Genomic DNA, 27,504 nt, shown 5'->3' with positions numbered 1-27,504 from the left:
TACCAGTTCATCCACAGGTGGACTTGTCTCTGTTCTAGCACCAAGATGGCGGAATAAACTTCCCCTGAAGTTTTCAAATGAAGAAGAAAGACATACCTCTTTACCAAGCACATAAATTAGCACCATCCATCCATCCATCCATCCATCCATCCATCCATCCATCCATAACCGCTTATCCTGTGCAGGGTCACAGGCAAGCTGGAGCCTATCCCAGCTGACTATGGGTGAGAGGCGGGGTACACCCTGGACAAGTCGCCAGGTTATCGCAGGACTGACACATAGATACAAACAACCATTTACACTCACATCCACACCTACGGTCAATTTAGAGCCACCGATTACCCTAATCTGCATATCTTTGGACTGTGGGGGAAACCGGAGCACCCGGAGGAAACCCACACAGACACGGGGAGAACATGCAAACCCCACACAGAAAGGCCCCCGTCAGCCACTGGGCTCGAACCCAGAACCTTCTTACTGTGAGGCAACAGTGCTAACCATTACACCACCATGCCGCCCTAAATTAGCACTAACTGAAGCCTAATTAAGGTTGACTTGTACTGGTTTTTGTCGCTGTGCCAACTTGTGGTACCAACTCCTCTCAAATGGGCCTTGCTGTGCTGGCATGAGGATATGTTTTTGATGAAGTCACACCTCATCTACCAAGACCTCAACCAGCTGTTGACCTGAAGCCCATCAGTCCTTGGGGTTTTCCAGTTGTAAGCACTTCCCACCATATCATGCAAGATGTCTTTTTCTATTAGTCTGATTACTCTAAGGTCCACCGATTATGCCTCAGCTATTTGGCAACAATCCTTCTTCTGATTAATCACCCTGTCCAGGCTGCAATTTGAGCATTCCAATGAAGTCAGAAAGTCAGAAGAACAGCTCTTGCGACTTTCAAAATGTAATATGTCAGCAGTAGATTTTGTTCTGCCTTGCTGCACCTTAACTGTTAACAGTTGTTGGAATGAGGACGCCCTAATTACGGTCTTACACCACAGCTTGTAGGAGGAGGTACAGAGTGAACTATTATTGACTCTCCGTCACTCAACCATCTTATTTCCCTGGCTATTTTGTAGGTTAACCGACTACAAGAACAGGTATACTGTAATCCAGCAGCTTTAACCAACATCACCAAGGAATTAGAAGACTGGCAGTAGAGAAGAAGGCAGCAGCTCTGTACCTAAAGGGGAGAGTTACAACATCCTTTTCAACTACAATCAGTATTGGCACAGTGGGGGGCCTTATTGATCTGCATCTGCTCTGAGGTCTCCATATCCTGGTAGGATCCTTCCAGCAAGCTTTGAATATCCAAAAACCAACCTATCCCAACAGCTGCCTGTAGAGTCACCCTATACCAATATCATCACACACTGATCAGGTGACTAGGATATAGTGGGCTGGTTGCCAGCTCCATATATTCAGTATTATCAGTCCTTTCAAGAAACAGTACACATTTCCTGGGAAATTGATGACCTTTGAAGGTGTACAGTATGTCCACAGAGTTACCCCTAACTGTACCTATTGTCTGGTGCTATATTGTCGGTCTGTGCCTTAGCCAGGTGTGTTCCAACTTTCTCTGTGCTTGGTTGCAGCTGGCTTCTCAACACTACAACACTAGAGCAGCTACATAAAATACTAAATACGGATCCCTTTTCATGGTACCTAAACATTTGGTTTACATTCTACAACATCTTCAGCCATCCTTGCCATTTAAAAATATTAGTAATCATTTTTGAGACGAGCGCTTGGAGAGAGCTAGCACAAAGAAATTATTACAACTCCTTGTCATCAAGCTAGCCCTAAAAGACTAACAATATTGGCTGGGCTCTGTATCCTATCATGGTGTACGCAGGTCAAAGGAACTGGGAGAACATTCAGATGGCTCCTCTCACCTCTCACCCAACTCCTGATAGGCCTAACACCTGTCAGCAGATAAGCTTCGATTCTTATCTTGAGTAACTTGAGCAATATTTATCCAGCAGTGGCTTGCTAGGCCTATCCTGCCTTCACCAGAGCCCCTTTAGCCGCCCCATCCACAGACAAGAGCGTTATCCAGGATGCACCACAAAGTGGTGGGGCTGGACTTTGCATCCCTGGGGCTGGACTTTGCATCAGATGGCTTACAGACTCTAAATACACCAATTCACACATGATCATCATCATCGAGTTCCCCTCTTGGAGTTCTGTACTCCTTAGGGTCAGTACATTGTCCAACAGTCGCTTGAAGTCTGCTTTTGACATCATTATCTGTCTTATCTGCTGGGCGTCTAACCCCGACAGATTCTCAAACTTAGTCCACTTAGGTGATCTTGTGTCAAAAAGAAGCTGTTTCTGCAGTTCAGTATTACCCATCAGACAAATCTGTGCCATGTATTTGAACTGCTGTTCAAAACAAAACAGCTTTACATGTAGGGTCTTGGTCATATTGTGTAGGTCAACATTTGACCTCCTGTATCTCCAATCTAGTTCCCCCTTGTCAAGAGTACTTGGATACAGACCAGGAACAAATGCCAAAGCTGATTCTACACCAATAATCCACAAGACTGAAGCTGAAGATTTTTATTATTCTTAATATCACAGACCATGATGTGCTTTTCCCATATTTCCTGGACTTTCCATCAGCTGGAGAGGCGGAAACAGAAGCTCAGGCGGTACCTCTTAAACGTAACTAGAGTACATTTCTCTCTTGGGCTGAATATTTCCAAAACTCTCCCATATACATATCCTCCACTGTGACACCTTGAGAGTGTGCCCTCATTTCCTGGCCTTCTCTGTTCTGTAGGAACTCAAGAAAAGAGTAAGTTGAGGGAGTTGATGAATGGTTTAGATGCGGTAGAGAAATTTGCCCTGACATCATGTTCCCCTTGAGACTGCAAGACTAAGGTCCAGACTTACTAACGGTTTGCAGCATGCGTGAACCATTTTTCAGTGTTCAAAAAACTACTGTCAGGGTTTACTAAAGACATGCAGTGAAAAGTTAGCAATGGAAAGGCGTGGACACAGTTAGTTTTGCGGTTGACCTCATTGCATACGTATCATGCACGTGGTTTGCTAAAGTTTGCGGTAGTCAATCTACTACTAATTCTGCCATTATTTAAGGCTGAGAAAAGCATGTTTTAATTTTCTGGAGATATTGAGAAAGGGGTGGCATGGTGGTGCAGTGGTTAGCACTATCACCTCACAGCAACACTGGAGCCTTTCGATGTGGAGTTTACATATTCTCCTTGTGCTCATGTGGGTTTCTTCTAGGTTCTCCAGTTTCCTTGTACAGTCCAAAGACATGGATTTGGTCAACTGGCTACTCTAAATTGCCCGTAGGTATGAGTGTGAACATGCTGGTTGTTCATCTCTGTGTAGCCCTGTGATAGATTGGCAATTTGTCCAGGGTGAACCCCGCCTCTCACTCAAAGTCAGCTGGGATTGGCTACAGCTTCCCTGATGGATAAGTGGTATAAATAATGGATGGACAGATGTGTAAGTAGACCTTCTTCTTGGAGAGGGGGTGATGCCTCCCTCCATATTGACGAGCCACCACTGGGGTAGCACAATGGAAAGCAACAGAGTGTTTCTGACTATGTTCCTGTTCAAAGTTTTGTTAAAAATGTGAGCATGATTTGTGCCAACAGCTACTTTTTCATGCAAGTGTCTGGAGTGTCATTGTTACACAGAACCCAAAACACAATCACAGCTTTCCACTTTCTTCTTCTTCTCTTTCTTCTTGCTCAAGTTCGTCTTTTTATCACTATTTTGCTTCATATTATGCCTTACGGTATGTATTACTTGTTATTTTCTTCCTTTAATCCCCATGTCTTTCTTTCCCTTGATAGCCGGAGTCTCTGGACATCAAGCTGCTCTCTCTCCGTGTGACGGTGTGTTTGATCTGCAATAGCCTGACAGTTACAACCACAGCACAGCCTTCAGAAACACACTGTTTCTCTTAAAACTCAATGCTAGCAAGCTGGAAACTCAAAGTTTTAGAGTTGTGCTTGGCAATTAAAAGACAAGCTGACATGTAATGTCATGGATAAGATATAAAATCATACAGAGTCACACAAATCCAAATATATGGGAAGCTACAGCAATCAGTCATAACACAGGTGAAGTGAATAACATTGATTATCTCATTACAGTGGCACCTGTCGAGGGGTGGGATATATTCAGCAGCAAGAAAGAGAACAGTCAGTTCTTGAAGTTGGTCTGTTGGAAGCAGGAAAAATGGGCGAATGTAAGGATCTGAGTAACTTTGATAAGGGCCAAATTGTGATGGTGAGATGACTGGGTCTGGGCATCTCCAAAACAGCACATCTTGTGGGGTGGTCCCAGTATGCAGTGGTTAGAACCTACGTACCAAAAGTAGTCTAAGGAAGGACAACCGGTGAACCGGCGACAGGGTCATGGGTGTCGAAGGCTCATTGATTGGCATGGGGCACGAAGACTAGCCCATACGGTCCAATCCCACAGAAGAGCTACTGGAGCACAAACTGTTGAAAGAGTTCATGCTGAGACCTTTCTGTTACAGATGGTTCACTGGTTGTCCTTCCTTGATATAAAAATAATAAAATGTAAAGTGACAGGATGTGCTGGATCAAGGGCTATTCTATAATGTGCTCATTACATTCAAGATTATTCATGCAGTACTCTACTGACAATGTCCGAGACTCCAGTTTCAAAACTTGCCATCTTCTGATGTGTTTATTCTCCTAGAGGAACTAGGGGAACTATGGAAACTAGGGGAAAGAGGAGAATGAGGAGAACTAGGGGTGATAGAGGAACAAAAGGAACTATGAGAACTAGAGGCACTAGGATGACTAGGGAAGCTAAAGGAACTAGGAGGACGAGGAGGAAGAGCTACTGTTGCACAAACTACTGAAAAGTTAATGCTGACACTTTTCTGTTTTAGATGGTTCACCGGTTGTCCTTCCTTGGATCACTTTTGTTCGGTATTAACCACTGCATACCAGGAACACCTCACAAGATGTGCCATTTTGGAGATGCTCATTCCCAGTCATCTCACCATCACAACCTGTCAAAGTCGCTCAGATCCTTATGCTTGCCCATTTTTCTTGCTTCCAACACACCAACTTCAGGAACTGACTGTTCTTTTGCTGCCTGATATACCCCACCCCTTGACAGGTGCCATTGTAATGAGATAATCAATGATACTCACTTCACCTGTCAGTGGTTTAATGTTATGGCTGATCAGTGTATGTAAATAAAGAAGTTAATTTTCTTAAATCTGCACAAAATATAAATCCAACACCAAGTTTTTGGTTCTGCAAGGTTCCTACATACACTAGTTCTTGTAGTTCTAGTCACCTCAACTCAACTACTTGCACTAGTTCTCCTCTTTATAGTTACCACAGTACCTCGAGTTAAACAAGTTCTCCTCGAAACCTGGGTGTTAACCTGATATATACTCATAATCTCATCTCATCTCATCATCTCTAGCCACTTTATCCTGTTCTACAGGGTCGCAGGCAAGCTGGAGCCTATCCCAGCTGACTACGGGTGAAAGGCGGGGTACACCCTGGACAAGTCGCCAGGTCATCACAGGGCTGACACATAGACACAGACAACCATTCACACTCACATTCACACCTACGCTCAATTTAGAGTCACCAGTTAACCTAACCTGCATGTCTTTGGACTGTGGGGGAAACCGGAGCACCTGGAGGAAACCCACGCGGACACGGGGAGAACATGCAAACTCCACACAGAAAGGCCCTCGCCGGCCACGGGGCTTGAACCTGGACCTTCTTGCTGTGAGGCAACAGCGCTAACCACTACACCACCGTGCCGCCCTATACTCATAATATATCTTCTAATTCTCTGAACACCCCCAGCTACCGTACCCTGGTCCTTTTCTCTCTGCGCACACACACACACACACACACACACACACACTGGGTCCACCCCGAAGGTTCTGGCACCTGTATGTCTGAATGTTAATCTGTGGAGCAGTGTGAACGTGAGCTCCTGTCCTAAAGGCCATGCAGCAGGATGAATGAATGCATAATGATGAATGTGTAATGAAGGCCACAGCAGGTTCTGGCAGCTGCTTTCAGTGGAGCTTTTACTGAACACTGTCCAGCTGTTCAGTGTGACCTTCACAGGGGAAAGGTCAGATGGAGAAGCCCCTCAGGCTACACTCCAGTACTGAAAGAGCTCACATAGTGCTGAGGGAATTGTGGGTAATGGGGAAGTGCAAGTCCACAACAATTCACATGAATAGTTCTGACTGGGTTTTAGAGATGTAGGAGCTCTTTCACGAGAAATCACTTCCTGAAGAAGGACAGAAGGAAGAAGGAAGTGCTGAAGAAACATGTGATACCTGCAGATGGGATGCAGAAGTTTACTGGCTGCTTGTTTGATAGTGAAGAGAACCCCAGAGAAAGTGAAGAACCCAGAGGAAACCCATGCAGTCAGTCACCTGAGCTCAGGAGTGACCCAGAGAGCCCAGAGCTGTGAGGTTCCTGTTGGACTAACACACCTCCCTGCTCCTCTGGTTCAGCCTGATTCCTCTCGTTACTCTCACTCACAAAATGTTCCTCGTTTCCTTAGTTATAGTTTTCTCTCATTCTCATGTGTCCTGTTTTCCTGTTTATCAAGATCTTTCTGTTTCTTCTCGATCTCATCGTTTCCAGACTTCTCTTAGTTCTAGTTACAGCACTGATCTTATATTGATTTCAAAAATTGTCTGAGAATACAATTATTTACTCAAATTATTCTCGGTCTTCCAGATACTCTGGTTTGAATCTTTCTTTCTTTCCTTCTTTTTTTGCTTTTGTTTGTTTCTGTCTTGTTCATTTCTTCCTTACTTGTGTGTATTTATTACTTGCGAAAATCAGAGATTTTCGCATGTATGTTGATCTGTTCGTTTGCCCATTTGTTTGATTGTTGGTGTTGTAGCATCGTCATTTCTTGACCAATCTTCACCAAAATGCACAGGACAACTCACTAGGGTCACACAAAAGCATCATTAGTTTTTGGTGGGTCAAGGTCAAAAGTCAAGGCCACCAAGGTCAAATCTTGTAAAAACACCAAATCAGCCATAACTTCCATTTCTTTGTGATTTTCGCACGTATCGTGCTCTGCATGACTTTTCATTTGTTTATTCGTTTGTTGCTTGTTTTTTGTTTAATTTTTCATCTTTCTTTCTTCTTTTGTTTGTTTCTTTGTTCTTTCTTTCATTCTGTTCTCTTGATTTTGTTTGCTTCTTTCCTGTTTTTCCTTTTTCTTTCATTCCTTTCTCTTTTTGTTTGCTTGCATTTCTTTTCTTTCTTGTTTTTGTTTGTTTTTTGTTTTTCTTTCTTTCTTTCTTTCTTTCTCACATCTTTGCTTTTCTTATTTTCACTTCTTTATTTGTTTACTTTTCTTTCTTTCTTTGTTTTTCTTTCTTTCCTTCACATCTGTATTTGTCTTTCTTTCTTTCTTTGCTTCACTTCTTTATTTCTTTTCTTTCTTTCCTTCACTTCTGTATTTGTTTGCTTTTCTTTCTTTCTTGGCTTTCCTTTCTTTCCTTCACTTCTGTATTTGTTTGCTTTTCTTTCTTTCTTGGCTTTCCTTTCTTTCCTTCACATCTGTATTTGTTTGCTTTTCTTTCTTTCCCATCCCGCCAGGCCTGCGTTGCTGAGTGCTCCTGTTTACTCGGGTCCCCTCATCCTCCCCCAGTCCTTCACTAACACAGTGCGAGTGTGATGATGAAGGGAAAAGCCCAGTGATCGGGAAACGTCAGGTTTTATTATTACTGGGGAAACAGTGGGCTTTGATTTCAAGACACTGATTTAAACAAAACAACACTGATACAAGACTGAGGCAGTTCTGAACCCACCATTACACACACACCACACACACACACACACCACACACCACACACACACACACACACACACACACACACACACACACACACACCAAGAACAGCATTTCGTCAAGGCTCCATTTCAACAGACATTTTTTTAGAGATTCGTTTCTTAACTCTCTCTCTCTCTCTCTCTCTCTCTCTGAAGCAGACAAACTACAAAAGACTGAAATATCAAATACGCGGTGCGCACGAGTCCCAGTGGGAAACACATTAATTCAGTTTCTCAGAAACTCTTTTATCTCTCTCTCTCTCTGACAAAGTCCATCTTCTCCTCTGGAGTGATGTTTCCTATTCCGTCAGGCTGAACGTCGTGTGTGTGTGTGTGTGTGGTTAAATCAGGGTCAGAGTGAAGGTCAGGGCCAGAGCTCAGAAACTCACACTCACACTTCAGGACTCTCTTCCTGCTGCTGCCCTCACCAACTGTTCCAGGGACAGAGAGTTTATTTACACACTGATTTACACTTGGAGTTTCAGTGGAATTACCCTGACTCACAATGCAAAACATCAAAAAGCTCACAAGGTTCCCCAGTGACTACAGCTCTCTGACTACTCCTAGTTCCTCTAAGTCCCCTAGTCCTCCTAGGTCCCCTATTTCTCCTACTTCCCCTATTTCTCCTAGTTCCTCTAGTTCCTCCAATTCTCCTACTTCCCCTATTTCTCCTAGTTCCTCTAGTTCCTCCAATTCTCCTAGTTTTCCTTGTTCTCCTAGTTCCTTGAGTCTTCCTAATTCCTCTAGCTCCTCTAGTTCCTCCAATTCTCCTAGTTCCCCTAGTTCCTTTAGCTCCCCTAGTCCTCCTAGTTCCTCTAGTTCCTCCAATTCTCCTAGTTCCCCTAGTCTTTCTAGTTCCCCGAGTTCCTCTCGTCCTCCTAGTTCTCCTCATTCCTCTAGCTCCTCCAATTCTCCTAGTTCCCCTTGTTCTCCTAGTTCCTTGAGTCTTCCTAATTCCTCTAGCTCCCCTAGTTCCTCCAATTCTCCTAGTTCCCCTAGTTCCTCTAGCTCCCCTAGTCCTCCTAGTTCCTCTAGTTCCTCCAATTCTCCTAGTTCCCCTAGTCTTTCTAGTTCCCCGAGTTCCTCTCGTCCTCCTAGTTCTCCTCATTCCTCTAGCTCCTCCAATTCTCTTAGTTCCCCTAGTCCTCCTAGTTCCTCTATTTCCTCCAATTCTCCTAGTTCCCTTGTTCTCCTAGTTCCTTGAGTCTTCCTAATTCCTCTAGTTCCCCTAGTTCCTCCAATTCTCCTAGTTCCTCTAGCTCCCCTAGTCCTCCTAGTTCCTCTAGTTCCTCCAATTCTCCTAGCTCCCCTAGTCCTTCTAGTTTCCATAGTTCCTCTAGTCCTCCTAGTTCCTTTAGGTCCTCCAATTCTCCTAGTTCCCCTAGTCCCTCTAGTGCTCCTTGTTCCCCGAGTTCTACTAGTTCCTCCAATTCTCCTAGTTCCCCTTGTTCTCCTAGTTCCTTGAGTCTTCCTAATTCCTCTAGTTCCCCTAGTTCCTCCAATTCTCCTAGTTCCTCTAGCTCCCCTAGTCCTCCTAGTTCCTCTAGTTCCTCCAATTCTCCTAGCTCCCCTAGTCCTTCTAGTTTCCATAGTTCCTCTAGTCCTCCTAGTTCCTTTAGGTCCTCCAATTCTCCTAGTTCCCCTAGTCCCTCTAGTGCTCCTTGTTCCCCGAGTTCTACTAGTTCCTCCAATTCTCCTAGTCCCCCTAGTCCTCCTAGTTTTTCAAGTACTGCTAGTCCTCCTAGTTTCTCTAGCTCCTCCAATTATCCTAGTTCCTCTAGTCCTCCAAGTTATTCTAGTTCCCTCTTGTCCTCTTAATTCCTTTAGCTCTCCTAGTTCTTCTAGTTCCTCTAGTCCTCCTAGTTCCTCTAGTGCCTCCAATACTCCTAGTTCCTCTAGTCCTCCAAGTTATTTTAGTTTCCCTTTGTCCTCTTAGTTCCTTTAGCTCCCCTAGTTCTTCTAGTTTCTCTAGCTCCTCCAATTCTCCTAGTTCCCCTAGTTATCATAGTTCCTTTTGTTCCTCTATTTCCCCTAGTCCTCCTAATTCTCCTATTTCCCCTTATTTCCATAGTTCCTCTAGTTCTCCGAGTTCTCCTGGTTCCCCTAATTCCCCTAGTTCTCCTAGTTCCTGTAGTTACTCTAGATCCCCTTCTTCTTCAAGAACTCTAAGTCTCAGAGACTCATATTCAGAGTTGGCAACTTAAGTTAAAAATTTACATCAAAACTTGTCCAGGGCGTCGCGGTGGTGTAGTGGTTAGCGCTGTCGCCTCACAGCAAGAAGGTCCTGGGTTCGAGCCCCGTGGCCGGTGAGGGCCTTTCTGTGTGGAGTTTGCATGTTCTCCCCGTGTCCGCGTGGGTTTCCTCCGGGTGCTCCGGTTTCCCCCACAGTCCAAAGACATGCAGGTTAGGTTAACTGGTGACTCTAAATTGAGCGTAGGTGTGAATGTGAGTGTGAATGGTTGTCTGTGTCTATGTGTCAGCCCTGTGATGACCTGGCGACTTGTCCAGGGTGTACCCCGCCTTTCGCCCGTAGTCAGCTGGGATAGGCTCCAGCTTGCCTGCAACCCTGTAGAACAGGATAAAGCGGCTACAGATAATGAGAGATGAGAAAACTTGTCCACCAGTGACCTTTTCCCGAGGCACAGCTGTTATTGAAAAGCATTCCAGGTGACTCCCTCATGAAGCTGGTTAAGATAATGACAATAGTGTGTAAAGTGTCATCAAGAGAAACACTGGATACGCTGAAGAACATACAGTACACACACACACACATTTTATATATATATATATATATATATATATATATATATATATATATATATATATATATGTTAAGCAAGCCCTTGTGCACTTCAAAAGACAGGAAGGGAGAGAAGTTGTGATGTGAGGCAGAAACCGAACTCTAAATCAACTCTTCTATTTCTCCATCTGATAAATCTCCTGCAAATATAGTGGTGCTTGAAAGTTTGTGAACCCTTTAGAATTTTCTAGATTTCTGCATAAATATGACCTAAAACATCATCAGATTTTCACACAAGTCCTAAAAGTAGATAAAGAGAACCCAGTTAAACAAATGAGACAAAAATATTATACTTGGTCATTTATTTATTGAGGAAAATGATCCAATATTACATATCTGGGGCAGCACGGTGGTGTAGTGGTTAGCGCTGTCGCCTCACAGCAAGAAGGTCCGGGTTCGAGCCCCGTGGCCGGCGAGGGCCTTTCTTTGCGGAGTTTGCATGTTCTCCCCGTGTCCACGTGGGTTTCCTCCGGGTGCTCCGGTTTCCCCCACAGTCCAAAGACATGCAGGTTAGGTTAACTGGTGACTCTAAATTGAGCGTAGGTGTGAATGTGAGTGTGAATGGTTGTCTGTGTCTATGTGTCAGCCCTGTGATGACCTGGCGACTTGTCCAGGGTGTACCCCGCCTTTCGCCCGTAGTCAGCTGGGATAGGCTCCAGCTTGCCTGCAACCCTGTAGAACAGGATAAAGCGGCTAGAGATAATGAGATGAGATGAGGTTACATATCTGTGAGTGGCAAAAGTATGTGAACCTCTAGGATTAGCAGTTAATTTGAAGCTGAAATTAGAGTCAGGTGTTTTCAATCAATGGGATGACAATCAGGTGTGAATGGGCACCCTGTTTTATTTAAAGAACAGGGATCTATCAAAGTCTGATCTTCACAACAAATGTTTGTGGAAGTGTATCATGGCACGAACAAAAGAGATTTCTGAGGACCTCAGAAAAAGCATTGTTGATGCTCATCAGGCTGGAAAAGGTTACAAAACCATCTCTAAAGAGTTTGGACTCCACCAATCCACAGTCAGACAGATTGTGTACAAATGGAGGAAATTCAAGACCATTGTTCCCCTCCCCAGGAGTGGTCGACCAACAAAGACCACTCCAAGAGCAAGGCGTGTAATAGTCGGTGAGGTCACAAAGGACCCTGGGGTGACTTCTAAGCAACTGAACGCCTCTCTAACATTGGCTAATGTTAACGTTCATGAGTCCACCATCAGGAGAACACTGAACAACAATGGTGTGCATGGCAGGGTTGCAAGGAGAAAGCCACTGCTCTCCAAAAAGAACATTGCTGCTCGTCTGCAGTTTGCTAAAGATCATGTGGACAAGCCAGAAGGCTATTGGAAAAATGTTTTGTGGACGGATGAGACCAAAACAGAACTTTTTGGTTTAAATGCGAAGCGTTATGTTTGGAGAAAGGAAAACACTGCATTCCAGCATAAGAACCTTATCCCATCTGTGAAACATGGTAGTGGTAGTATCATGGTTCGGGCCTGTTTTGCTGCATCTGGGCCAGGACAGCTTGCCGTCATTGATGGAACAATGAATTCTGAATTATACCAGCGAATTCTAAAGGAAAATGTCAAGACATCTGTCCATGAACTGAATCTCAAGAGAAGGTGGGTCATGCAGCAAGACAACGACCCTAAACACACAAGTCGTTCTACCGAAGAATGGTTAAAGAAGAATGAGGTTAATGTTTTGGAATGGCCAAGTCAAAGTCCTGACCATAATCCAATCGAACTGTTGTGGAAGGACCTGAAGTGAGCAGTTCATGTGAGGAAACCCACCAACATCCCAGAGTTGAAGCTGTTCTGTACGGAGGAACGGGCTAAAATTCCTCCAAGCCGGTGTGCAGGACTGATCAACAGTTACCGCAAACGTTTAGTTGCAGTTATTGCTGCACAAGGGGGTCACACCAGATACTGAAAGCAAAAGTTCATATACTTTTGCCACTCACAGATATGGAATATTGGATCATTTTCCTCAATAAATAAATGACCAAGTATAATATTTTTGTCTCATTTGTTTAACTGGGTTCTCTTTATCTACTTTTAGGACTTGTGTGAAAATCTGATGATATTTTAGGTCATATTTATGCAGAAATGTAGAAAATTCTAAAGGGTTCACAAACTTTCAAGCACCACAGTACATGGATTATAGACAACTCAGTGCTACGCGCCTCGTGGCCTATCAGCTCATGTACAACTCGATTTCATGGTATAACTGTTAAATGGCTGCTGTTGCGTATTTGTTGATGCATTTTAGCAAATGAGTATGAAGAACGAGAATGCTCTGTGAGTGAAGGATAAATAATAATGAACGTAACATACGCTGAAAGGAATCGAGCTGTGCTGGAATGGTTGGCCAAATAGCCGACAACACAAACGGAGAACTGTGCACGTTACGTGTTATTGTCAACGTTACCATGACAACATGGAGCGCTTGAGTCCTAGTCAGTGCATTCAGCTTTCTAATAGTGCGTTTATTTATTCTGGTGAACTGGTTATTTGCTCATCCAGCCGACAGGTGATGAGTTTATGCCGTCATGTGTTGCCCGTCATCCATCTGGTATCGTCCACATTTCACAAAAATCGCTTCTTCTCTCTCAATTCTTCACTGATTTTTATCCTTTTTGGCAGGAAGGTAGGTCTGCCTGGGGTGCATATAGCTTCTACCCTAATTTGCATAATTGCAATTAATAATGAAGATATGGAGTAATTAATCAATCCCTAATGAGCAGTTTCCACACAAATCGCTTCTTCTCCCTCAATTCTTCACTGATTTTTATTCTTTCTGGCATGAAGGTAGGGGTACCTAGGGTGCATATAACTTCTACCCAGATTTGCATCATTACAATTATTGATGAAGTTAGGGACTAATTAAGCCTTAATGAGCAGATCAACAAAAATCGCTTCTTCTCAGTCAATTCCTTGCCGTTTTGGATTCTTTCTGGTAAATAGGTCGGTATTCCTAGGGTGGATATCGCTTCTACCCAGATCTAATTTCTCACGGGGCCAAAGTGAGCTACGCCATCACTGACGGTCTCATTAATAGGACATTAAAGGTTCGGAACAAAACTTTGTTTTTATTATCAGAAATCAAAGACACAGCATCCATCCATTATCTATAGCATCAGGGTCACAGGGGAAGCTGGAGCCCCAAGACTCTGTTTTTCTGAAACCTGTGGTCATCGCTGATCGATTATATGAGTGGAACGGATTCCAATGCAATCTGAAATCACATGTAGTAACCAGTTTTGTGCCAGCAGGTCATACGACGCTTTCCTCCAACTACCACCTCAAGCATACTTCAGATCTGTGGGAAACATTAAATCACATTACAGGCATTTCGGAGACGCTTTTATCCAGATCAGTGTACAACGTACCCAGAGCACCCTAGGGGGCCGTTAGGGGTTAGGTGCCTTGCTCCATTCCTGCTGGTCCAGGGAATCAAACCAGCAACCTTTTGATCCCAAAGCTGCTTCTCTAACCACTAGGCCATGGTTTCCCTGAAACACTGTTTACATCACCGCCAGCAACATCATGACCATCACGACATGTTAACATAATGGTTCTGATTCCCACTGGAGTTGTGGCAAAAGATTACCGTTAATGCTCCTCAGTTACCGGGGATAGATTAATGTTTCGACTTTGTTACCAGTTTGCTCCCGTTCCCCCACGACACCATTTTTTTTGGGCTTCCAGTGTGAGACTCGTCGCCCAGTTTCTCAGCTCTCCGAACTCATACTTACACCAGTTAGTGATCTTTATGGACTGTTTACGAACTCTGGATGATGTCAGCATGAGTGATAGACTCCTCACGAGTGTTACAGAGAATCATAGAGCCTCGCGCCCCCCCACACACACATCTGTATCACAGTGTTCATCCTGTCTCTGATCTCCTGCTCCAGAGCCCTCAGCTCTCCGTGCTGTACACAGCGCTGTGTGTCTGATCTGTGAAGTGATGCTCAGTGTGGAGGATGAGAGAAACGACCTTCACATTTCCACACCACTTGGTAATGAGGATGATAGAGTGATGAAGAGGGATGATGAAGAGCGTACCGAGATCGGATTTCAGTGGTATGTCGTACGAAGGCAGGAGGTGAGTGAGGTTCTGGTAGGAACGAGAGAACGACAGATCGTACGGCTCTGTCTGTGACGTCAGGATGTTGTTCATCCGAGGCTTTTCTGGGGAGAGAGAGAGAGGGAGAGAGAGAGGGAGAGAGAGACAGACAGAAGGGGGAGAGAAAGAGAGAGAGAGCAAGAGAGAGACAGAGAGAGAGAGAGAGAGGGAGAGGGGGGAGAGACAAAGAGCGAGACAGAGAGAGAGAGACAGAGAGAGAGGGGGAGAGACAAAGAGAGAGATAGAGAGAGAGGGAGGGTGGAGAGAGAGAGAGAGAGAGAGAGAGAGAGAGGTCATTAGCTATAATCTCCTTCAGATAGCAAAGTGATTAAAGCAATTAGGACAAAGCCAGCCTGTGTGTGTGTGTGTGTGTGTGTGTGTGTGTGGGTCCCAGATCTGTGATCCATTGAGGGCAGCACTGTAGCGGCAGCGATATATAAAGAACAAGTGACAAGTGCACTGTACAACACACACACACACACACACACACACACACGAATCTGGTTCATTCAGTCTAAGCAGAAAGGAAGAGGTCCTCTGTGCCTCGACTCCAGAGTGAAGCTACACAACTACAAATACACAACGGCATAATCACTGAGAGAGAGAGAGAGAGAGAGAGAGAGAGAGAGAACAGAAAGAACAGATAAAGAGAGAGTAAAATAGATAGTGAGAGCGTTACCGTGTCGTTACTCACCGTAGCGCTCTATTCTGTATCCTAACAAACCCAAGTGAGAGAGACACAACATGAGTAAACAAACACAATAAATAAACGATAAACACCCCAAACCTCATTTACACACACAGTGTCTAAAGGGTTTAGTCCCAAATCACACAGTGTCTAAAGGGTTTAGTCCCAAATCACACAGTGTCTAAAGGGTTTATAGAGGGTTGAGTCCCAAATCACACAGTGTATAAAGGGTTGAGTCCCAAATCACACAGTGTATAGAGGGTTGAGTCCCAAATCACACAGTGTATAAAGGGTTTATAGAGGGTTGAGTCCCAAATCACAGTGTCTAACTGGTTGAGTCCCAAATCACACAGAGTATAAAGGGTTGAGTCCCAAATCATACAGTGTCTAATGGGTTGAGTCCCAAATCACACAGTGTATAAAGGGTTTATAGAGGGTTGAGTCCCAAATCACACAGTGTATAAAGGGTTTAAGAGGGTTTAGTCCCAAATCACAGTGTATAAAGGATTTATAGAGGGTTTAGTCTAAAATCACAGTGTATAAAGGATTTATAGAGGGTTTAGTCTAAAATCACAGTGTATAAAGGGTTTATAGAGGGCTTAGTCCAAAATCACAGTGTATAAAGGGTTTATAGAGGGTTTAGTCCCAAATCGCAGTGTATAAAGGGTTTATAGAGGGCTTAGTCCAAAATCACACAGTGTCTAAAGGGTTTATAGAGGGCTTAGTCCCAAATCACACAGTGTATAAAGGGTTTATAGAGGGTTGAGTCCAAAATCACACAGTGTATAAAGGGTTTATAGAGGGTTGAGTCCCAAGTCACACAGTGTATAAAGGGTTTATAGACGGTTTAGTCCAAAATCACAGTGTATAAAGGATTTATAGAGGGTTTAGTCTAAAATCACAGTGTATAAAGGGTTTATGGAGGGCTTAGTCCAAAATCACAGTGTATAAAGGGTTTATAGAGGGTTTAGTCCCAAATCACAGTTTATAAAGGGTTTATAGAGGGCTTAGTCCAAAATCACACAGTGTAAAAAGGGTTTATAGAGGGCTTAGTCCCAAATCACACAGTGTATAAAGGGTTTATAGAGGGCTTAGTCCCAAATCACACAGTGTATAAAGGGTTTCTAGAGGGCTTAGTCCCAAATCACACAGTGTATAAAGGGTTTATAGAGGGCTTAGTCTCAAATCACACAGTGTATAAAGGGTTTATAGAGGGCTTAGTCTCAAATCACACAGTGTATAAAGGGTGTATAGAGGGCTTAGTCCCAAATCACACAGTGTATAAAGGGTTTATAGAGGGCTTAGTCTCAAATCACACAGTGTATAAAGGGTTTATAGAGGGCTTAGTCTCAAATCACACAGTGTATAAAGGGTGTATAGAGGGCTTAGTCCCAAATCACACAGTGTATAAAGGGTTTATAGAGGGCTTAGTCCCAAATCACACAGTGAATAAAGGGTTTATAGAGGGCTTAGTCCAAAATCACACAGTGTAAAAAGGGTTTATAGAGGGCTTAGTCCCAAATCACACAGTGTATAAAGGGTTTATAGAGGGCTTAGTCCCAAATCACACAGTGTATAAAGGGTTTCTAGAGGGCTTAGTCCCAAATCACACAGTGTATAAAGGGTTTATAGAGGGCTTAGTCTCAAATCACACAGTGTATAAAGGGTTTATAGAGGGCTTAGTCTCAAATCACACAGTGTATAAAGGGTTTATAGAGGGCTTAGTCCCAAATCACACAGTGTATAAAGGGTTTATAGAGGGCTTAGTCTCAAATCACACAGTGTATAAAGGGTTTATAGAGGGCTTAGTCTCAAATCACACAGTGTATAAAGGGTTTATAGAGGGCTTAGTCCCAAACCACACAGTGTATAAAGGGTGTATAGAGGGCTTAGTCCCAAATCACACAGTGTATAAAGGGTTTCTAGAGGGCTTAGTCCCAAATCACACAGTGTATAAAGGGTTTATAGAGGGCTTAGTCTCAAATCACACAGTGTATAAAGGGTTTATAGAGGGCTTAGTCTCAAATCACACCGTGTATAAAGGGTGTATAGAGGGCTTAGTCCCAAATCACACAGTGTATAAAGGGTTTATAGAGGGCTTAGTCCCAAATCACACAGTGTATAAAGGGTTTATAGAGGGCTTAGTCCCAAATCACACAGTGTATAAAGGGTTTATAGAGGGCTTAGTCCAAAATCACACAGTGTATAAAGGGTTTATAGAGGGCTTAGTCTCAAATCACACAGTGTATAAAGGGTTTATAGAGGGCTTAGTCCAAAATCACACAGTGTATAAAGGGTTTATAGAGGGCTTAGTCTCAAATCACACCGTGTATAAAGGGTGTATAGAGGGCTTAGTCCCAAATCACACAGTGTATAAAGGGTTTATAGAGGGCTTAGTCTCAAATCACACAGTGTATAAAGGGTTTATAGAGGGCTTAGTCCCATAATCACACAGTCTATAAAGGGTTTATAGAGGGCTTAGTCCCAAATCACACAGTGTATAAAGGGTTTATAGAGGGCTTAGTCCCATAATCACAGTGTATAAAGGGTTTATAGAGGGCTTAGTCCCAAACCACACAGTGTATAAAGGGTTTATAGAGGGCTTAGTCCCAAATCACACAGTGTATAAAGGGTTTATAGAGGGCTTAGTCCCAAATCACACAGTGTATAAAGGGTTTATAGAGGGCTTAGTCCCAAATCACACAGTCTATAAAGGGTTTATAGAGGGCTTAGTCCCAAATCACACAGTGTATAAAGGGTTTCTAGAGGGCTTAGTCCCAAATCACACAGTGTATAAAGGGTTTCTAGAGGGCTTAGTCCCAAATCACACAGTCTATAAAGGGTTTATAGAGGGCTTAGTCCCAAATCACACAGTGTATAAAGGGTTTATAGAGGGCTTAGTCTCAAATCACACAGTGTATAAAGGGTTTATAGAGGGCTTAGTCCCAAATCACACAGTGTATAAAGGGTTTATAGAGGGCTTAGTCCCAAATCACACAGTGTATAAAGGGTTTATAGAGGGCTTAGTCCCAAATCACACAGTCTATAAAGGGTTTATAGAGGGCTTAGTCCCAAATCACACAGTGTATAAAGGGTTTCTAGAGGGCTTAGTCCCAAATCACACAGTGTATAAAGGGTTTCTAGAGGGCTTAGTCCCAAATCACACAGTCTATAAAGGGTTTATAGAGGGCTTAGTCCCAAATCACACAGTGTATAAAGGGTTTATAGAGGGCTTAGTCTCAAATCACACAGTGTATAAAGGGTTTATAGAGGGCTTAGTCTCAAATCACACCATGTATAAAGGGTGTATAGAGGGCTTAGTCCCAAATCACACAGTGTATAAAGGGTTTATAGAGGGCTTAGTCTCAAATCACACAGTGTATAAAGGGTTTATAGAGGGCTTAGTCCCAAATCACACAGTGTATAAAGGGTTTATAGAGGGCTTAGTCCCAAATCACACAGTGTATAAAGGGTTTATAGAGGGCTTAGTCCAAAATCACACAGTGTATAAAGGGTTTATAGAGGGCTTAGTCTCAAATCACACCATGTATAAAGGGTGTATAGAGGGCTTAGTCCCAAATCACACAGTGTATAAAGGGTTTATAGAGGGCTTAGTCTCAAATCACACAGTGTATAAAGGGTTTATAGAGGGCTTAGTCCCATAATCACACAGTCTATAAAGGGTTTATAGAGGGCTTAGTCCCAAATCACACAGTGTATAAAGGGTTTATAGAGGGCTTAGTCCCATAATCACAGTGTATAAAGGGTTTATAGAGGGCTTAGTCCCAAACCACACAGTGTATAAAGGGTTTATAGAGGGCTTAGTCCCAAATCACACAGTCTATAAAGGGTTTATAGAGGGCTTAGTCCCAAATCACACAGTGTATAAAGGGTTTATAGAGGGCTTAGTCTCAAATCACACAGTGTATAAAGGGTTTATAGAGGGCTTAGTCTCAAATCACACAGTGTATAAAGGGTTTATAGAGGGTAGAGTCCCAAATCACACAGTGTATAAAGGGTTTATAGAGGGCTTAGTCTCAAATCACACAGTGTATAAAGGGTTTATAGAGGGCTTAGTCCCAAAGCACACAGTGTATAAAGGGTTTATAGAGGGGTTAGTCCCAAATCACACAGTGTATAAAGGGTTTATAGAGGGGTTAGTCCCAAATCACACAGTGTATAAAGGGTTTATAGAGGGGTTAGTCCCATAATCACAGTGTATAAAGGGTTTTTGAGGGTTTGGGGTGTTTATGTTTTATTTAACTGAATGCTATCATTCAGACTTCATTCAAACAAAAATTACTTATTATAAACAACCTTTCCAAGTGTGTAATGTTGAAATCCCAGAAGAGGTGAAACACTGACTCCTCTGTGTGTGTGTGTGTGTGTGTGTGTGTGTGTGTGTGTGTGTGTGCCTAATGTGTGACAGTGGCGTGTGAAATCATTTTCCCCGCTGAATTACAGGACGAAGGCGTGCAGTAAATGGAAGTGTGGCTGAACTCTGGCCTGTAATTCACTCAGCATGGTGCTGCTCTTTTCATTTCTCCTCCTGTTGTCATGACGATGTGTCTCCTCACTTCATCTCATTCATGTCCGGTGATTCCCCCAACACCCAAGTCTCCTTTCAATCCTACTCACATTACTGACAATCCACCTGAACCCTCAGAAACTCCAGCTGTGACCTGATCTCACAAACATCTCACACCAAACATCACATGACTCTCGTGCACTGGATTATTATTCACATGGCCATGAGAACACTGGCGTACGTTCCAAGGTGCGATCAGAAAGTTCCAAGTGTGTGCCTGCTGCGAGCGATCGGAGTGTGCCGTGGTGATGCGTGTGCAGCAGGAGTGAGAGGCGACTCTCAGGAGTCAGTATGTCACATGATGTCACACAGTTCACAGTGGGAAGCAGTGAGCTGGGTCTCGGCCCGCAGTCACTTCCTGAAGTCTGACTCACGCTGGTGTTTGCTCTCTGCTCATGTTTGAGCTCTACAGTAGAATCACACATGCACATGTCCATGTTGTGTTTACAGGATGGGGTCATGCTCAATACTGACTCGGGAAAAGGACTACAGTGGTGCTTGAAAGTTTGTGAACCCTTTAGAATTTTCTATATTTCTGCATAAATATGACCTAAAACATCATCAGATTTTCACACAAGTCCTAAAAGTAGATAAAGAGAACCCAGTTAAACAAATGAGACAAAAATATTATACTTGGTCATTTATTTATTGAGGAAAATGATCCAATATTACATATCTGTGAGTGGCAAAAGTATGTGAACCTTTGCTTTCAGTATCTGGTGTAACCCCCTTGTGCAGCAATAACTGCAACTAAACGTTTGCGGTAACTGTTGATCAGTCCTGCACACCGGCTTGGAGGAATTTTAGCCCATTCCTCTGTACAGAACAGCTTAAACTCTGGGATGTTGGTGGGTTTCCTCACATGAACTGTTCGCTTCAGGTCCTTCCACAACATTTCCATTGGATTAAGGTCAGGACTTTGACTTGGCCATTCCAAAACATTAACTTTATTCTTCTTGAACCATTCTTTGGTAGAACGACTTGTGTGCTTAGGGTCATTGTCTTGCTGCATGACCCACCTTCTCTTGAGACTCAGTTCATGGACAGGTGTCCTGACATTTTCCTTTAGAATTCGCTGGTATAATTCAGAATTCATTGTTCCATCAATGATGGCAAGCCGTCCTGGCCCAGATGCAGCAAAACAGGCCCAAACCATGATACTACCACCACCATGTTTCACAGATGGGATAAGGTTCTTATGCTGGAATGCAATGTTTTCCTTTCTCCAAACATAACGCTTCTCATTTAAACCAAAAAGTTCTATTTTGGTCTCATCCATCCACAAAAGTTTTTTCCAATAGCCTTCTGGCTTGTCCACGTGATCTTTAGCAAACTGCAGACGAGCAGCAATGTTCTTTTTGGAGAGCAGTGGCTTTCTCCTTGCAACCCTGCCATGCACACCATTGTTGTTCAGTGTTCTCCTGATGGTGGACTCATGAACATTAACATTAGCCAATGTGAGAGAGGCCTTCAGTTGCTTAGAAGTTACCCTGGGGTCCTTTGTGACCTCGCCGACTATTACATGCCTTGCTCTTGGAGTGATCTTTGTTGGTCGACCACGCCTGGGGAGGGTAACAATGGTCTTGAATTTCCTCCATTTGTACACAATCTGTCTGACTGTGGATTGGTGGAGTCCAAACTCTTTAGAGATGGTTTTGTAACCTTTTCCAGCCTGATGAGCATCAACAACGCTTTTTCTGAGGTCCTCAGAAATCTCCTTTGTTCGTGCCATGATACACTTCCACAAACATGTGTTGTGAAGATCAGACTTTGATAGATCCCTGTTCTTTAAATAAAACAGGGCGCCCACTCACACCTGATTGTCATCCCACTGATTGAAAACACCTGACTCTAATTTCACCTTCAAATTAACTGTGAATCCTAGAGGTTCACATACTTTTGCCACTCACAGATATGTAATATTGGATCATTTTCCTTAATAAATAAATGACCAAGTATAATATTTTTGTCTCATTTGTTTAACTGGGTTCTCTTTATCTACTTTTAGGACTTGTGTGAAAATCTGATGATCTTTTAGGTCATATTTATGCAGAAATATAGAAAATTCTAAAGGGTTCACAAACTTTCAAGCACCACTGTACTTACTCCTGCTTCGTTCCACGCCCACCCGTACCACACCCCGTTCATTCACAACAGGAACAGTCTCAGAGCTTTGTGATCGCACCTCATATTCTATTCCACTGTTTCTATTCGATCGTATTTTTCTGTCCATCTGATTGTGTCATGTTTTGTTCCGCTGGATTTGACTCGACTCCGTTCTGTTCTCATCTTTCCTCTTCCATTCTATTTTGAACTCTATTAGTCTGAGTAACTCGAACAGTATTCTACAGCTGCAATTTAGTTTATTCTTTCTTATATTATTTTCTGTTCCAGTATGGTTATCTTTTATTTTACTGCATTATTTTCTATTATATTGTGGGGTCTTTATACTATTCTGCTATATTCTATTCAGTAATATTCTATTTCAGTTCTTTTCTAAATTTTTTTTCTTTGTTTATAATTCTGGAGACTGTTCCATTTTATTCTATTGTATTTTGCACTGTCTATTCAGGTCTTCCATAACATATTCTCTTCAATTCCATTATTTTCTATTCTGCTCTATTCAGATCCATTCAACTGTTCTGCTCTATTCAATGCTATTTTGTTCTATTCTGGTTTATTCTATTCTGTTCCAATCGAGTCTATTCTATATTATTCAGTTCTGCTCTATTCAACTCTATTCTGCGCTACTCAATGTTATTTTGTTCCATTCTATTCTGCTCTATTCAACAGTATTTTGTTCTATTCTGCTCTACACTGCTTCATTCTATTCTCTTCTAATCTGTTCTACTCTAATCTACGTTATTCTATTCTCTCTGTTCTGTTTGATTCTATTCTGCTCTATTCAACACTATTTTGTTCTATTTGGTTCTGCTCTATTTTATTCTATTCTGTTCTATTCCATTCTACTCTAATCTGCATTATGCTCTTCTGTTCTACCCCATTCTGTTCTGTTCTAATCTGTTCATCTATTCTAATCTACGTTATTCTATTCTTTTGTGCTCGATCCTCTTCTGTTCTCTCCAATTCTGTTTTATTCTGTTCGATTCAATGCTATTCGATTCTTCTGTATTTTGTTGCACAACAGTCACAGTCCATTAATTTGCTGATCTTTAGTATACTGCCTGTGATCGCGACATAAACTACAGTCTTGCCCTCGGGCTGTCAGTTAATCTGTACACTGTCACTGCAGCACACAACGCTCTGCCAGCTGTGGCTCCTTTTGGAGATATTTTCATGAACGGAGCAACAATAAGCCAAATATTTCTCCATATTGTGTGTGAAATGTCAGTGAGTTGATATTAACCTGTGATGAGCAGAGCTGGTGAATAAAAGTGAAATCGGCATCGCAGTGATGCTGCTGGAGTGAAGATCAGCATGGCTGTGGTTCCTTGCTGGTCATCACCGGGTGATTCTTTTACCTTATGTTTTAAATCCAGTTTGGTCCAGTTCTATTCTACTCTATTCTTTTATATTCTATTACATATTGTATATCTATTTTTGCTGTTTATTCTACTTGCCACTAGAACACACCATTTTTGTCCAGATAGCTGTGTACAGTGGTGCTTGAAAGTTTGTAAACCCTTTAGAATTGTCTATATTTCATATAGGCATAAATATGACCTAAAGCATCATCAGATTTTCACACAAGTCCTAAAAGTAGATAAAGAGAACCCAGTTAAACAAATGAGAGAAAAATATTATACTTGGTCATTTATTTATTGAGGAAAATGATCCAATATTACATATCTGTGAGTGGCAAAAGTATGTGAACCTTTGCTTTCGGTATCTGGTGTGACCCCCTTGTGCAGCAATAACTGCAACTAAACGTTTGCGGTAACTGTTGATCAGTCCTGCACACCGGCTTGGAGGAATTTTAGCCCATTCCTCTGTACAGAACAGCTTCAACTCTGGGATGTTGGTGGGTTTCCTCAGACGAACTGCTCGCTTCAGGTCCTTCCACAACATTTCCATTGGATTAAGGTCAGGACTTTGACTTGGCCATTCCAAAACATTAACTTTATTCTTCTTTAACCATTCTTTGGTAGAACGACTTGTGCGCTTAGGGTCGTTGTCTTGCTGCATGACCCACCTTCTCTTGAGATTCAGTTCATGGACAGATGTCCTGACATTTTCCTTTAGAATTCGCTGGTATAATTCAGAATTCATTGTTCCATCAATGATGGCAAGCCGTCCTGGCTCAGACGCAGCAAAACAGGCCCAAACCATGATACTACCACCACCATGTTTCACAGATGGGATAAGGTTCTTATGCTGGAATGCAGTGTTTTCCTTTCTCCAAACATAACACTTCTCATTTAAACCAAAAAGTTCTATTTTGGTCTCATCCGTCCACAAAATATTTTTCCAATAGCCTTCTGGCTTGTCCACGTGATCTTTAGCAAACTGCAGACGAGCAGCAATGTTCTTTTTGGAGAGCAGTAGCTTTCTCCTTGCAACCCTGCCATGCACACCATTGTTGTTCAGTGTTCTCCTGATGGTGGACTCATGAACATTAACATTAGCCAATGTGAGAGAGGCCTTCAGTTGCTTAGAAGTTACCCTGGGATCCTTTGGGACCTTGCTGACTAATACACGCCTTGCTCTTGGAGTGATCTTTGTTGGTGGACCACTCCTGGGGAGGGTAACAATGGTCTTGAATTTCCTCCATTTGTACATAGTCTGTCTGACTGTGGATTGGTGGAGTCCAAACTCTTTAGAGATGGTTTTGTAACCTTTTCCAGCCTGATGAGCATCAACAACACTTTTTCTGAGGTCCTCAGAAATCTCCTTTGTTCATGCCATGATACACTTCCACAAACGTGTTGTGAAGATCAGACTTTGATAGATCCCTGTTCTTTAAATAAAACAGGGTGCCCACTCACACCTGATTGTCATCCCATTGATTGAAAACACCTGACTCTAATTTCACCTTCAAATTAACTGCTAATCCTAGAGGTTCACATACTTTTGCCACTCACAGATATGTAATATTGGATCATTTTCCTCAATAAATAAATGACCAAGTATAATATTTTTGTCTCATTTGTTTAACTGGGTTCTCTTTATCTACTTTTAGGACTTGTGTGAAAATCTGATGATGTTTTAGGTCATATTTACGCAGAAATATAGAAAATTCTAAAGGGTTCACAAACTTTCAAGCACCACTGTGCTATTCTTGCTCGTGTGAGTGTTGTTGTTGTTGTTGTTGTTGCAAAACCAACCCCACATACAGAGACTTGCTGACATGCTAAAGGTCACTGATGGTGAAACGGTGAAAGGTTCTTACCGATTTTAGGTGTGTGAGATCCAGTGAGGTCCACATGGCTCATGTAGTCATGATGATGGTTACCTATGTGTGAGAGAGAGAGAGAGAGAGAGAGAGAGAGAGAGAGAGAGAGAGGTGTATATGAGAATGCAGTAGAGAAACCAACCCCCTCACATCTCCTTATCCAGCACGGTGATGAGCTCTCAGCTCCGCTACCTCTCCCCGCTGTGTGAATATCTGATAAGCGCTCCTGATTAGCATGCTAATCAGCTCATTCTGGGCCAGTAAACACCACGAGAACAAGACAACATGATAAATATCACAAGTTAAACACATCACAGCTCGTAACTCTGGCTGACAGGGAGGTTGAAAAAAGAAAAGAAAAGCTTCCTGTGGAGTGAAGGTGATGGGAGTGTGACCTTTATTATTTTGAGAAACGTTCACAAATCAAACGTAATTTTTACACCAGCCTCAATCTACATGTCAAAGGGGCGGGACTAAATTTGATCAGCTGACTTGATATTGTTGCATCATCAGTAGGTTATTCCATTGACGTGGTTCCACATTCTGCTTTAAATAAAACACGGATCATCTTTAAATTACATACAATTTTAGCATTTAATATTCGCAGAATAAAATAATGATCATTAGTGAGTTAATTACTTCATTTCCTTAATGTTAATTTTACCACTCTGTCAGTGGCTACAAGTCTTAGTGAAGGAGGCGTGGCCTCTGTATCTATCAGCGACAGTGGAGGCATGGCCTCTGTATCTATCAGTCACAGTGAAGGAGGCGTGGCCTCTGTATCTATCAGTCACAGTGAAGGAGGTGTGGCCTCTGTATCTATCAGTCACAGTGAAGGAAGTGTGGCCTCTGTATCTATCAGTGACAGTGAAGGAGGCGTGGCCTCTGTATCTATCAGTCTGAGTGAAGGAGGCATGGCCTCTGTATCTGTCAGTCTCAGTGAAGGAGGCGTGGCCTCTGTACCTGTCAGTCACAGTGAAGGAGGCGTGGCCTCTGTATCTGTCAGTCACAAAGACCCTGTATCTTTCAGTCTGTATCTTTCAGTCACACTGGAGGCGTGGCCTCTGTATCTATCAGTCTCAGTGAAGGAGGCGTGGCCTCTGTATCTATCAGTCTCAGTGAAGGAGGCGTGGCCTCTGTATCTATCAGTCTCAGTGAAGGAGGCGTGGCCTCTGTACCTGTCAGTCACAGTGAAGGAGGCGTGGCCTCTGTATCTATCAGTCACAAAGACGGAGGTGTGGCCTCTGTATCTTTCAGTCACACTGGAGGCGTGGCCTCTGTATCTATGTCTCAGTGAAGGAGGCGTGGCCTCTGTATCTATCAGTCTCAGTGAAGGAGGCGTGGCCTCTGTACCTGTCAGTCACAGTGAAGGAGGCGTGGCCTCTGTATCTATCAGTCACAAAGACGCAGGTGTGGCCTCTGTATCTTTCAGTCACACTGGAGGCGTGGCCTCTGTATCTATCAGTCTCAGTGAAGGAGGCGTGGCCTCTGTATCTATCAGTCTCAGTGAAGGAGGCGTGGCCTCTGTATCTATCAGTCTCAGTGAAGGAGGCGTGGCCTCTGTATCTCTCTCAGTGATCTAAACTGCAGTGCGTCTCTGAAACAGCTCCAGATTGTATTGTACCACTTTAAGCTGATCAGGAATCTGTTTTCCACAGTTCAGATGAACAGAATGAAGAGTTTGTCAAAGTGCTTGTTGAAGGGGAATAATGAGAAAAACAAACAAACAAAAAAATAAGCAAACCATGCTGAGTGATTAGTGCACAGACAGCGACTCGAGTGTCTCCATCATCTCGCCTTATATCATGGGACCAATTATCCACTTCACACAGCACTCCGCTCACCTGAAACGCTTTTATCCCAAACAGACCTCGTCTCTCTGACTCACACACACACACACACACACACACACACACACACACACACACACACACACACACCACTTACCCACAGTTCTACTCATGCAGTGTATAAATTATATCACTGGATTTCAGGGTTCGTATGTCAGGAGGAAACACTCCTCTTTAAGGAAACATGCTGGAAGAGGAGTGATGACATTATGTCATCAAAAAGTGCCAGCCCCTCTCTCTC

General features: G+C 43.0%; 1 protein-coding gene across 1 annotated transcript in view; it reads right to left on the bottom strand.

Annotated features, from left to right (window-relative positions):
- Positions 1-27,504, bottom strand: part of LOC132870608 (protein shisa-6-like) — a 191,829-nt gene that overhangs the window by 717 nt on the left and 163,608 nt on the right. The window contains exons 5-7 of the mRNA XM_060904316.1: positions 25,411-25,473; positions 15,479-15,499; positions 14,724-14,849 (exon numbers count right to left, since the gene is read on the bottom strand). Coding sequence (XP_060760299.1) covers positions 14,724-14,849; positions 15,479-15,499; positions 25,411-25,473 — 210 coding nt within the window. The remainder of the gene's footprint in view (positions 1-14,723; positions 14,850-15,478; positions 15,500-25,410; positions 25,474-27,504) is intronic.

This window comes from Neoarius graeffei, chromosome 22 (genome assembly GCF_027579695.1).
Source record: "Neoarius graeffei isolate fNeoGra1 chromosome 22, fNeoGra1.pri, whole genome shotgun sequence".
NCBI classification, from domain to species: domain Eukaryota; kingdom Metazoa; phylum Chordata; class Actinopteri; order Siluriformes; family Ariidae; genus Neoarius; species Neoarius graeffei.
This window is presented reverse-complemented; position numbering and strand designations above follow the sequence as displayed.